The sequence below is a fragment of the Eurosta solidaginis genome, chromosome 1, assembly GCF_040869045.1.
Source record: "Eurosta solidaginis isolate ZX-2024a chromosome 1, ASM4086904v1, whole genome shotgun sequence".
In the NCBI taxonomy this organism is placed as follows: Eukaryota; Metazoa; Arthropoda; class Insecta; order Diptera; family Tephritidae; genus Eurosta; species Eurosta solidaginis.
In genome coordinates this window covers 386,079,749-386,094,022 of record NC_090319.1, presented here as the reverse complement: position 1 = coordinate 386,094,022, position 14,274 = coordinate 386,079,749, and the positions used below count along the sequence as shown (strand labels likewise).

Here is a 14,274-nt window from a genome sequence, read left to right as displayed (position 1 = left end):
GGGTTCAACATTGAGGAATATTATCCCAGACGCAGTACACTCGCTACATAGTCCATTGGAATACTCGTTAACAGCAGCTCCAATGATATTTATTATAAATATTTTATATGTGTATTTACGTTCTTTTTTATTTAAATTTCCTACAATGAAGTTTTCTGAATATCAAAGGGCAATTCTTTACCTTCTTCATTGTAACCTTCCGAATATTAATTGTAATTTTCTGAATATGAATTTAAACTTTCTGAATATAAACTGAAAAAGTTGTATCAACCCTTCATCAATATTTCTACTCAGGTTCAAAAGCTAAATTTTTTGGGGGAAAACGCTCTGTCTCGCCTGCAATCCGGGTTGAACGAGCACCTAAAATAATTTGGGCCTATTCAGTACACACTTGATCTGTGTAGTTATTCCAGTAGTTTAATATGTATATCAATATTTATATGATTATATTTTATCTATTAATGGTCTATTTTTGGACTTGGTCACATGTTACCCTAGATAAGGTTAGGTTAGGTTGAACTGGCCGGTCCATGAGAACCTCACATAGACTGAATGAGTCTGGAGTGTTACCATAAGTTTATTTAACGACCAAACTGAAAAACCAGAGTTTTGACAAGATTCATAGTGCCAAGAGGTAAACAATTTGATAATGCTTAATAGTAAGCAAACAAACGAACAAAAACTATCAATTTATTGGATGAACCATTCGAATAAACATTTCGAAAAGTGGTTCGCTTTTCGGTCCTGGTCAAATATTTGTAGACGATTTCAGTTCGGTTAATGATTGAGTTATTTATCACAAAAAAAAAAACGGTTATCCGGTTGTAAACCGGTTACGTCCCTGGTTTTGTCGATGTTGATGTTCCCGTACTTTCCATTAAGGTACAGCCCGACAGTTTAATATTACCACATTGAACAATCCCCGCTGCTTCCGTGAGGTCGCCTCAGCCTCGCCTGCTAAATAAACAATGTTCACGATGTGTAGTTGATTTTAACGATTGGGATTGGGCAGCTATAATTTGCGCTAGCAGAGGGTTGCGCAGCACAAACCCTTCAAGTCCACAAAATGTTTCTGTTCACGTTTGCTATAAATGTTTCGGCGCTGCCTGATAAAAGGCCATTAAAATCAATTTATAAAAGCAAAGCATAAATACTTTGTACTTTATATATTTTTAAGAAATGTTTTGTTTCCGAAACGCAAACCACCATTTGCTAAACTCCCATTAGCAACGGTAAAGGGCTTCACATAACTTAAATTCTTGACATTGGTTAAATGAAAAAATAAATGTAAGGCGCGCTAACCTCCGAAAAGATTTTTGGACGAGCTTTTCTTCCAATTTGCGTCGTGCTCCTTTTTTAAATTATTCTTACAAATTGGCGGGACGGGACCTGCTTGATTTATGCCGACTCCGAACGGCATATGCAAAGCAGTTTAGTTTTCACAGATAGCTTTTCATGGCAGAAGTACACTCGGAGTGCTAGCCAAACACTGCCGAGGGGCGACTCCGTTAGAAAAATTTTCTTCTAATTGAAAAAAATGTTGATGTTGCTTTTGCCCAGGGCGTGAAGCCAAGATCTTCGGTGTGGTAGGCGGAACACGCTACCTTCCCACCACATTAGGTTAGGTAGGGGAAAAAATACTGGGCCTAGAAGTTTCATACCAGCCCGACACTTAGGCCATCAATGGCGCATTGTGATGCTCTAAACTGGAAGTAACCCTTACTGTACCATCTACCGCTTTGCTCTATATCGAAATTAAGAACAATATATTTATGGTTTTAATAGTTTGATCAAAATTTGAGTTGGACTTTTATGTTTGACAAGAATATATTTTCTTAGTTTAACTATTATGATCTGGACGAAAAAGTGACAGTCATTGCTTAGCAAGTTATATTGCCCCTTTTTCTTAAATATAAAAAAAAATTAAAAAAGAACGCATGATTCGTCACAAGACGGTTATGGGGACCCGTGTGACCTCTAAGATTTTGAAATGTCTGTTTTGTAGACCAGGAATTTTTGAATCAGGAATGAAAAGTAACTTTTGAAATGGGTCCCTGCTTATTTCAGTACTGCATAATATATAAATTAAAGAACTATAACATCATTTTAGTAGCATCTAGTTGTAAGTATCCGGGTAAATGTCTTCCATTGCTTTCTAAATTATGTTTAGCGTCTCTTTAATTGTATGTATGTATGAATGTATTTATTATTATTCTTTGGTATCGTTTTATTGCTTTAACTTTGCTTTTAACTTTCTTGCATAACTTGTTTTTGGCTGATGTATACCACGCTGCTCATAACTCATCTTTAACTGTATTTTATATTTTCTTTTCTACTAATTTTCCACCCCCGTTATTGTAGAAAACTCTTATGGATGCGGCTATACAAAAAAATACTAACGATGAACTAAACACTTTTAAATTAAAAGTGGAAATATTGGAAGAAGAATTACGTAAAGCGATTGCACGTGCCGAGCATGCCGAAATCGAATTAGAGAAATACAAAAATAACGCTAATATAACGACAACAAACCGTTTAACAATCTCTTCACAAACTGAACCATTAATAATAAAAGCGGCAACAGCACCACCACCACCACCCCCACTTCCTCCGCCATTACCAACTAAACTTATTTATAATCAGTCGGACGATGTGATGACCGGTGGTGCAGCAACATTCAGCGATAGTATTGTAGGCTATAGTTTGCAAAGGGAGGCTAAGAGCGATAAAATAATTGGAACTATAAAACAACAAGTGCAAGGTGCAGCAACAGGTAGGTCACACGCACACGTGCATACATACATAACTTACCTACTATATGTGTGTGTACTTAAATAATCGCGCGTATGCTAATCATGAAACATTGTTGTGTGTGTTGGTTTGTTTTCCACAAAGCATAAAGCGAGTGTCTGGACAAATGTTTAATATCACTCATCAAGATCCATGTACGTCCTCTTTCTACCATTGCTTACTCATTTCTATACGTGATCAATCATAGAGAGTAGGAGTTATTCAGTGATGCTCTATGAAATTGAGCAGGCACTACTAAAATCATATAAAATGTTTGGATTAGTAGGCACGGTATTTTAATAGGTTGAGGAAACATATATGGAATAATTTGATACATGAAGTTCCCAAAAATCCAAAATGCATAGAAGTATCCTTTTTTCTCTTTAGCTCAAAATATTTTCGAATATCATTTATTTTCGCTAGCTGCTAAACAATGCCTTGGCTTCGTATCCACTTATCGTTTTAGGACTTGTGAGGAATAAGGAACGCTGGTTTCCAAATTACTCTTTATTGCTGGGATGTCTATCTGCGAAAACCATACTTTTTTCATAAAGTCTATAAAATCAACTGCCAATAATTTTGACGGTCAACCTCAATATTCCATGATGTACCATGTGAACCATTACTTACTTACTTACTTACTTAATTGGCGCTTAACCATCTAAACGGTTATGGCCGTCCAACAAGGCGCGCCAGTCGCTCCTTCGCTCCGCCAACCGGCGCCAATTGGTCACACCACGGGAGTTTAAATCGTTTTCCACCTGGTCCTTCCAACGGAGTGGGGCCGCCCTCTACCTCTGCTTCCATAGGCGGGTTCCGATAGAAACACTTTCTTGGCCGGAGCATCATCTTTCATTCGCATAATATGGCCTAGCCAGCGCAGCCGCTACGTTTTAATTCGCTGGACTATGTTGATGTCTGCGTATAGCTCGTACAGCTCATCATTAAAAGAGGTCCATAAATCTTTCGAAGAACTTTTCTCTCGAAAACTCCCAAAGCCGCTTCGTCTGCTGTTGTCATGGTCCATGCTTCTGCCCCATGTAGCAGGACGGGTACGATACGTGACTTGTAGAGTATGATTTTTGTTCGCCGAGAGAGGACTTTACTTTTCAATTGCCTACCTAGTCCAAAGTAGCATTTATTGGCAAGATTGATTCTTCGCTGGATTTCAGTGCTGATGTTGTTGCTAGTGTTGATGCTGGTTCCCAAATAAACGAAGTCTCACTATTTCGAAATTATGGCTGCCAACAGTAGCGTGGTTGCCACGCGCGTATGCGCTGACTCTTTGCTGGATGACAGCAGGTACTTCGTTTTGACCTCATTCACCATCAAACTCATCTTTACCGCTTCTTTTTCCAGTTTGGAGTAAGCAGAACTAACAGCGCGGGTGTTTAGGCCGATGATATCAATGCCATCAGCATATCCAAGTAATTGCAATTGTGAACCATTACACATTCCGTTTTAACGTAAGTTTTGCATAGTTGTCCTGCCTAGACATCCAGCTAAGCGATACAAGAAACTCTTTCGAATCACAGTAGATTTTTACTCAAAATACTAATATGCTGTAAAGCATCTGACATAACCTCAAACCAGAATATGGGACCATAGCATATGCCAATAAGCAGGTATATATTTGGTCCAATCAGATTGTGTAGGGAGCAAGTGGAAAGTTTTTATTTGGCAAGATCAAATCAAAGCCAGGATCCTTCAACATCGAACACTTCCTTTAAAGGACTATAAAAAGGCAAAACATGGTGGTAGGGCCATAACAGTTGAGGTATGATTAGCACATATCGCCTCATTTGTATCGAAAATAAAAGGAATGCTCTACAACACTACATGACTTTAAGTAAAATCATTTTATGACATTTACCTTTAAACATATACAGCCCAATTCTAAATATTCCCCTGGGAATTTTGTTCTCGCGGATTTTTTTATTCCCGCGGAAAAATTCCTCCAATTCTTTTCTCCTGGGTAGAACAATAATTGGGGAATAGGAATTTCAAATTTTCGAAGTCAGCTGTTTTGTCAATTGAAATTTCGTTGCGCATTTCTTATTTTGTTTAAAAAATTTTAAATTTTAATTATTCTTGCAAATTTTGTTTGAAATTAAGAAATAATATATATACAATGCACAGTATTGCATTTCATGTGGTATTCACTGAAATGAGTAATGAATTGTTGCCACAGCCACATCAACAGAGGAGCATAAGAAGACGGCGGGATAACACAAATCCGCCGGAGTTGCCTGCTTCCATTCAGCAAACAAATTTTCTGGTGGCCAAGTCGAATTGAATTCGTGTTTCGTCATATGCCAAAATCTATTTAAGCCTTCTTAAAAAATCCTTGCGCAATTTCTGGATGGCTGCATCAAATATACCAAGAGCTCTTCCGTTGCTTATGATATACTTTTCGACTTAAAATAAAGAATATTGTGGTACAATGTACATATTTTAGCACAAATTTGTACAAATAAGTGTTCTTTCTTAAAAGAACCAATTTTCTTTAACTATTTTGATGCATTCCATTTAATTTAACAAGTGAAACAACTCCTAAGAAATGACAGAGAAATCTCACTCACATTCACAATACCTACTTTTCTCCCATAACCGGTTTCCGCATTTTCGAACATGGTTCAGAATAGAAGGAAAGGGAAAAGTGAAAAAACTCACAAGGAATTTTTATTTAGAATACGAGGAATGGGAGAAGGGAAAAACTCGCACGAATTTTTGTTTAGAATTGGTTTGATAATGCCTATGAATGTCTGAACCCAAACTCATGTGCAAACAGAGAAACGAGCATAAGACTGGTATGGATTCGTAACATGATCGTCATCACGTAAAACATGGTTTTGGGATTATAACATACCTGATCGTACTACTAGTTTCGTACATTATGATATATGACGGGAACGAGCAATTCAACGTAATTACTAATTAACGCAAATTGGAAGAGAAGTGGCGGTTAATCGCACTAAGTTTTTTTTAACTATATTATATAATGTACACGCGGTACCGTTCTTTAGTAATTGGCAGAGAGCAACAGATACCGCGAAGAAAACCCATGCCAATCGCCTTATGAAAGGGAAATCTAAGCTCCGGAAATTTGTATAAGTACAATAAAGAGAATTCATTTAAATTTTGTCATTTCATGTAATGTGTTCAATAATAAACAAAGTTAAATTGAATTTTTGCCGCTAGCTTTCCTTTGCTACCAATTTTTGTCCGACCTAAAATTTTTCTTCTTTACACAACCCGTTGTGGAACATTTTGATACTTATGCCTATATTCGCTAGAGCTGAACAATCGGAGAGGAGATTCGTGACCGTTTCTTTGCAAACTTCTTGGCACCAGCTCCTATACTCGCCATTAAAGGGATTTCTTCATGTGAACCCAATCTCCATTCCTAATTTGTTTGGTGAGGTGATGTACCCCCAGACTACCAATTTCGAAAGGCCGTTTTCTTGAATCTGTTGTATATTTATTATTGATATAAGTGCCCTTGTTAGATCGTCACGTACCATAGCGCTTTCTTACAATTATCGACGGCCTCAGAAGGTGTAAATAGTGAATCCCTCTCCATGGCCATTACTTGGGTGCTTGAGTGTATGCATACCTCACGACCAAATCCAAGATTTTCGAAGAAGACGCCTGCAGTTCATTTTGTGCCCGTTTGCGTACAGTGATATGATGGCTTTGTTTATACTATATCGTGGGAGAAAGGTAGGCTGTGGTGCCCACATGATTTGTTACGACTCGTTCCGATAAAGTCCCGAAATGATATTTATATCATCCTGAAATGTTCACGAAACCACAGTAGTCCCAAAATGGTTCAAGAATATGCGATACAGTTCCATACATTCCAAATATTTATCGAAGTCCGTCAATATCTTACGCATGGACAAAGATGACCCTTAGCTCCATATTCGTTGATATATAAGACGCGATGTACCGCCGAGAATATTAAAGCCGAAATTCGTTTCCAATTTGCGTCGTGCTACTTTTTAATTTTTTCTAAAAACTGGCGTAACGGGGCCTACATGCCTTATGCCGACTTCGAATGCATCTGCAAGAATATTAATTTTCGCAGAAATACACTGGAAACTACTACTGCCGAACGCGAAACCACGTAGAATTTTCTCTGAACTGAAAACACAGCAGCAAAAATAAAACAACTCGGGGAGACTTAACTTTTGGTTAAAACAACTTGCAAAGAAGTATAATAAAAATAGCTAAACATTCATTCAATTGAATAATATTTTGGAACCTTTTTAGAACTAAAAAACGCCTAAAAATCCCGACAAAATGCATATTTAGGCAGGCATAGTGAAGCATTTGGAGTAAATTTCAGTTAAACAGAAAGAACGATATTTGTGCACAAATTTTACTAGCAACTATAAAAACAGAAATTGATAGCTAAGAACAGTTTCAATATAAAATCTTAAAAATCACAGTTAATGTGAAATTTGCAAGACCATTTTTAGTTCTAACAAAACACTGTTTGCGGTTTAACTCACGAGCAAAGCAAGGTAATGTCAATTCGATACAAATTGTTTGCTTTGCAAATGAGTACAAGGTTAAACACAGATTTGAATTCAACTTTTTTGTTTGCTTGTGTGTAAGTAACTTTTAATAATTAGATTCAAGCATCAACGTAACTGAGACTCAAAAGCGACAACCACAACACCGGGGCGTATGAGTAAACAGACATGCATTGTTGTCATCTCTATTATGCATGTGTTACACATACATAAACACATTCGTATGCAGATATGCATGTATGTGTGTTTCTGTCATGAAAGGATAAAAATTAAATTGTATCAATAAAGAAATATAGTTTGAAGCGATGATGTGTAAAGCAACATTTGGCACGCATGAATGTTTGTGTACAAAGTTTTTCGTTTTGTTTTTGTAAGTAAGTTTTTAACGCAAAAATCAATTAGTGGTCACAGCGAAACATTGAGCGTCAATATAACAATTTCATATACTCGGTACGGAAGCAGTGCAGTCGTGCATTTCATGCAATTCATTCAACGTCTAAAACACACAAACACACATATGAATACTGTTAATCGTAGTGACGTGAATTTCCGTATGCACTATTCCATGTTTGGCGATCGAAGCATTTTAAAAGACGCCATCAATTTGACTAAATAACTGTAAATATAAGTAGCTGACCCGGGAAACGTTGTAAGCATGAATGACAGGCAGACCCGCCCGACGTTGTGATGGTCGAACTTTGGTTTGCCTGCAAAATGTTTAAAGAATTTAGATCCCACTTTCACGCGTCGATGGTTAGCCCGACGTCAGATTTCTAGCCAGGGAGCATACCGTAACGCCTGATCCATAGGCAGGTTAAGTTAGGTTGCACTGGCTGATCTGTGAGGACCTCAATGAGACTGAAAGAGTCCATAGTATTACCATAAGTTTACTCTACGACCAAACTGAAAACCCCAGAACCTATGTTGTAAAATAACTCCGTCCATTTGGCAAATGATTCATAGGCATTTGCCACATATTATGACTGAGTAGTAATCTGCATACCCGTGAAGTCGACTGGTTCCGTATCGAACCGCCATATCAGTTAGTTGATGACCTGCATACAACGCAGTGGAAACTTTCTGGAACAGATCAGTCCATGGTCTGCTTACCGAAAGAATTATTTTTATACTCAGCTGAGCAAAACTCACAGAGAATATTAATTTTGTTAGCATAACGGTAATCTCTAACGGAATAAACTTAAGCAGTAGTGGGATTTATGATCAGTTGTCGTTTAAGCTATCAAAATTAGTAATTTAAGCTATAAAAATGAGCGAAATCGCCCGTTTTAAAAAGCAAGATATACTCTATAATACTATTTACTTCCAATTGAAAAAATGGGCGTGGCACTGCCTTTTTACGAAGCATTCTTCTACATTTCTGAAAGCATCTTAACCGGCCATAAAAGACATTATCGATGACGAAAGCAACTTTATATCAGTGATATTTTATTTCCTAAATACAGTTATAATTAAAAATTGGAAAAAAATGAATATACATATTTGAAAATGGGCGTAGCACCGCAAATTCGGTACATGTACTTTACTTATAACTGTGAATATTTCTACCTATAGAATTTTAGGCAAATCGCTCAAAAAATAAAATATTTGGTAGTAGGTCGGTCCCTGTTCTATTTCCCCGAAACGAGATTTTCCCAAACCTTAACCTAGGCTAGAAGCTGCTTATGTATAAAATTTAAATTGGAGAAAAAGTATTCAAACACACTTAGCGCAGGTTGTAAGCTACACACGGTGCAATATAATAGATATATGGCCTGTTAGGCGAACACCCCACTGGAGTTTTCTACCCGAACTTTGGTTTATCTGCAAATTTTCAAAAAAGGTCCAATAAGTTTTTATATCTCCATCTTCCTTTATATTTCCGTTCCGTTTCCGTCCTCTCTTTCTTTGCTTCTTCACCGTCTCCCTCCCTCTGTAGCCTTTTCCCTTTTGTCTTTCTTAATCCCTCAGTTTTAGCTGTACCTGTGTTTCTACTTCTTAAATTACCTCTAGCTGATGTTGAATGAGAAGCAGCTCTTGGCTCCTGCAAGTCTGAACTTAACTGGAGCATAGCAACCTTTCAGACTAACCCCCAGTTAAATCGATAATTGTGAATATTTTGTAGAACAAGTCACAAAGATCTATTGTGAATACACAAAAACCAGTCTGCATACACTTTTACATTGCACTTAACTGACAGTCGATTCTACAAGGGAAGTGTTCCAACATTTCCTATCTACTTTCGTATCCAGTACTGCCACAGAAGTCAATCTTAACATGTACGACAGGGTATTTAAGCTTTGAAGATTGTTCAAGTCCCACACATTTAAGAGTTGTAGTCTAACAAAGTTTATTTTAATAAATAGAAGCGATTCAGTCCTGACAGGACCCATTCAATCAGCCTCTTCCAGCCCTTAACCCTAGTTCGGTCGACGAGCCACCGGGGTGACTATTTAATTATTTAATAAAAAACATATTTTTAATAAATTTTGTTAACACATTTTCTGTAACATCCTAACATAATGAATTTTTGAGTAGAAAAAATTCCAAATAAGGCTTTATAATTAGTCATAGACAACTGTAACGGGTTGAACACTTTTTTTTTGGCAGGCTCCGGGGCGGTTGCGTCAGCCAAAAATAGGTGTAAAAACCGTTGGTCGAACTAGGTAGTAAGATGTTCTCCGTTCAACAGCAGAGGGGACACACATTTCCTTTAGGATCCCCCGGATCCGTATCGTATTTAATTTGTCGTTCGGTTTTGCTATACAGTTTAGAATCTGTTTCAGAAATACCACCAGTATCAGATGCAATATCTAGAGCGGCGTGCTTAAAGACAACCCCTTTTGCTGCCTTTGTGTATTTTGCCTTCCTGACTTCAACTTACGGCCTTAGAAAGATAAGAGATACTTACGCGCCTTGACTAGTTTTCTTTTAATAGTACATATAACCCTATCTCGGCGCCGGTTCCGAAAACATCAAAACTCAGCAAAATTTAAAAAAAAGTCCTATTTCAGAATTTGTTTCAAAAATTCCCGAACTCAGCATAATTTCAGTATATTTTCACCTGAGATATGTACTGTTTGAAACGAAAAAATCATCGCAAGGCACACGATAATGTAGAGGAAACCCTGATATGCACATACATACATACATACATACATACATACATACATATATGAATCCTTGCTAGTGTCGTACAAATAAACAATCGTTGAATGTGGAAATGTGACTTATGTAAGTTGATGTTGCTACTGATGATTTGTTTCATTTCCTTTCACTGGATGTGATGTGCTTAGTGGTGTCTACATTTTTACGCCTTTAATGCATAGACAAATTAAGTAACCAGAAAACTTACAAGCCATAAATCTAAATCTGTTTAAGGTATCATCTACGAATATAGACTACTTGGAAATTGTCAAAAATCGGTTGATGACCACGCCCACTTTTTTAAAACCGTTGCTTCATACCTTTGACTGGCTATTTAACTGCCATTAGTGTGATAATTGAAATCGAAAATGGGCGTGGCCCCGCCCTTTTTAGGTAATCTTTCCCCAATACTTTTAAAGCCATACGTAGAACAAAAATTTATTAATTGCAACAAAATTTGGTAGAAATATTGCTTTCATAACTATGCAAATTAGCAGTTATGAGCTGGTAATTAAGCGTTAAATATACGCCCACATTTATACAGTAACCAACAAATGTGACTTGTAAGTAAGACTTCTAACATACAGTTAACTCTATTAACGAAATTCAACTGCATAAATAACTAAAATAAGAAACATAAGACTTATTTCTCAGCAGCTTTACAAAATCACTTAATTATTTGGCTATTTGCCAATAATTAATTATTCATTATTATGCCTTTTTCACATCATTAAAAAAAAACTACTTTCATAAAGCGTACAATTAATAAGTCTTTGCAGAGCACAGCTTTGATTTCCAGCCACAATATATCATCGAATTGCACGTTACCTAATATACTTATAGCAATATATGTACATATACATATTTGTATGTATGTAGAGTAGGGCGGGTCGATTTGTGGGGAGGCAAAAAAATCGCCCATTGCTCTGTGAAAATCATATTCTAGGGATCAAATTAAGAAACTTTGCCGAAGGAACCATACCTCTAAAACGAATTCTGACAGCAACAAAATGTTTCTTGCACCATTCCCGACTGTAAGATTTCTCAACTTTACATACATATGTACATGAATTTGGTTCTATATATGGTCGGATGTACATTTGTATACTGTAAATCTATAATTAATAATAAGCTTGTCAAGGAAGTATCCATGTACTGAATTTCATGCGATTCGCTTGAATTTGATTTTTTGGAATAGGTCAGTCCCTGGTTCACTTCTCGGAAAGGAAATAATGGAAGTGCCCCCATACCAAATGTCACCATTACACCACTTTATTTACAATGGGTCAGCCCCTGGTCCACATCCCTGAATGAAAAGTTACTCTAATATTATCTTGGTCAAAGAGGTAGCTCTGTACTGAATTTGAAGCGAATCGCACCATAAATAGGATTATTTGGAATAGGTCGACATCTTCAAATTCTCTTGAATACACACACAAAAATTTCATCAAAATCGGCCAAGTCGTTTAGGAGGAGTTCAGTTACAAACACACATACTTAAGAAATATATGTATATATTTAGATTAAGATATTGTCGATAGAGGCTATGGCAGAGAAGAGAAAATGTTAGGTTTATCTTCAACCATGCTTTGCGTGCTAGATCTTTATACCTGAGGCTATGATGTCGGTTTTCTCAGCGCAGGTATTATCAAAAATGTTAGCGGCGTACGGATATTTTTTACACTGGAAATTTGGATATACGGAAGTGTATGTCTATCTCGACCTCATTACATCATTGCAACCCAACAATATCCTATAAGTCTAAATTTGTATTGCACTCTTACTCCTTGAAATGATAATTTCACCATAAAAAATATAACATATATAACGAATTTTGGTTCCACATGAGTCATATCACAGATTTCGCTACATGGTCGCAAAAGACAAAAATTATTTCTTTATTTGACTTTTAAGGTACATCCTAATGTACATACATTACAATAAGCCAAATTTTTTATGGAAAGCATTTCTAGATGAGCTTCAACTGGTTCTGAAAAATTTTTCTGTCATAAAATGAATAGATATGGGCGTTTGTTTCGACTTTTGACAAGCTCGGCTTGTCTTAACTACGTAAAATTGTCGAGCCGAACTTTGGCCGTACATTTCCCATGAACAACTATTCAAATCCTCTTGAAGATGCCCAGGCCAAACCCCGAAAAGTGATAACCTTAAAATGTTCATTTTTCTTTATTACAATTTATGTGAAAGAAAAGTGTAAATTTCAAAACCTGCACTTACTGAATTCAGCCCCTTGCTACCGTGCCTTTACACTCAATACCGATTCTCTACTAAATCTCTTGATAATTAGTCGATAAGCAAGTGTTTTAGTGTATTATATTCGAGTATAACTTAGAGACAAGTTGTTTGCGTTTGATTAGTGACAAATTCGACTATTCGAATCGTTTTTAATTTTTTTTTTGTAATTTTTAATGATTTCTGCCATTCGTAAAGATGTTGTGGAACTATTTCAAGGCATCTGCAGCTTCGAAATTGCAAAATAAATTTTATACCCAGTTATATTGTCGAAACTTATTTTGAAGAAATCCATTTAATTTTTACGACAAAAAAATTTATTTATGAAATTATAAATTTTTATATATTAATTACAAAAATTGTAATTTATGAAAACGTCAATATTCGAACAATGACAGTTAGTCGATTAAATAATGACAGTTTATTGATTGAATAAACTTCCATGTTGTAGTTGAAACTATGTAAACCAATCTCAAAAAAAAAAAAAAATTTTACCAACATTTCCAATTTTTTTATTTAGCCCGATCAATTTATTCTTACTAAGTACAAACTATAAGTCTCAAAATTCGCTTTAATTTTTGACAATTTTTTAAAAACTATTGATGTTTATTCTGTTGCTCGTTTGAGTCGCATACGAACTTATTAGCAAAAACACCCTCCATATTCTTGAGAAGTAAAAACATGTACACTAGATTTTAGAAAATTTGAAAATTTTAAAAATACCACCAAATTCGATGCTTGAGATAATCTTAGACCAACACATTTTACTATTCTCCCACACAGCGAAGAATTCGACATCCAATTTTCAAAACTGATAGACTATTAGTCTGGTCTTGAAAAGCTCTTTAATTCTTTCGAATGTCCTTTTGTGCTCTGAAGTCGTTTTCACATAATTTTGCCTGCTAATGGGAATGATGCCCCTTAAAGTATGCTTATCACGATTTTTCCAGCGACTGCCTACTCAAACGAGGCTATACAAATTATCGAAAAATTTTCTCATCAATTAATGATAAGTTTGTGCAACAATAGAAGTTGTTTGCACGTTCCATGGACAATTTTCAATTCATAGGCAATTTTTCATGAAATATTTTCCTGATCTAAATAAAGTTTATGCCATTTTCTAAGGTAAATATGGGCGTGTAGATGTTTTTTTAATAATTGAATTTTCTTAGAGATCGTCTCCTTTGGCTCCGTTTCAAATTTGATTTTTCATTGATTTCGTTTTATATACATCCACACGCATACATATACACGATTTTGTGGTATTTGGCGGGCTTCCGCTGTTGCTATCAAACACGCACTTTAAATGAATACTCACAGTACTTCTCTGATTGACTGACGCACATATTCAGCAACAACAAACGCAACACATACAATTTCACAAAAAATTCGAGGAAAAAAAAAACAGAAAACACACAGCTCTTACACTTTTGTGGTTTGATTCTTGTTATATATTTGTATGTATGTAGCTACATTAGCATGCAGGTATTTGTCGCGTATTTGAAAGCATTTGGGGAATATCCCCAACATACAACTACATACATAT

At 36.1% G+C, this 14,274-nt stretch overlaps 1 protein-coding gene across 7 annotated transcripts in view; it reads left to right on the top strand.

The window, feature by feature from the left end:
* The window catches only part of LOC137238420 (eukaryotic translation initiation factor 4 gamma 3-like), an 82,410-nt gene that overhangs the window by 48,216 nt on the left and 19,920 nt on the right, over positions 1-14,274 (top strand). For 6 of the 7 annotated variants that reach the window (XM_067763358.1, XM_067763360.1, XM_067763357.1 and 3 more), the window contains one exon: positions 2,362-2,773. The exons of the other annotated variant lie outside the window; for it this stretch is intronic. In XM_067763358.1, the coding sequence (XP_067619459.1) occupies positions 2,362-2,773 (412 nt within the window). The remainder of the gene's footprint in view (positions 1-2,361; positions 2,774-14,274) is intronic. 7 annotated transcript variants of the gene reach the window in all.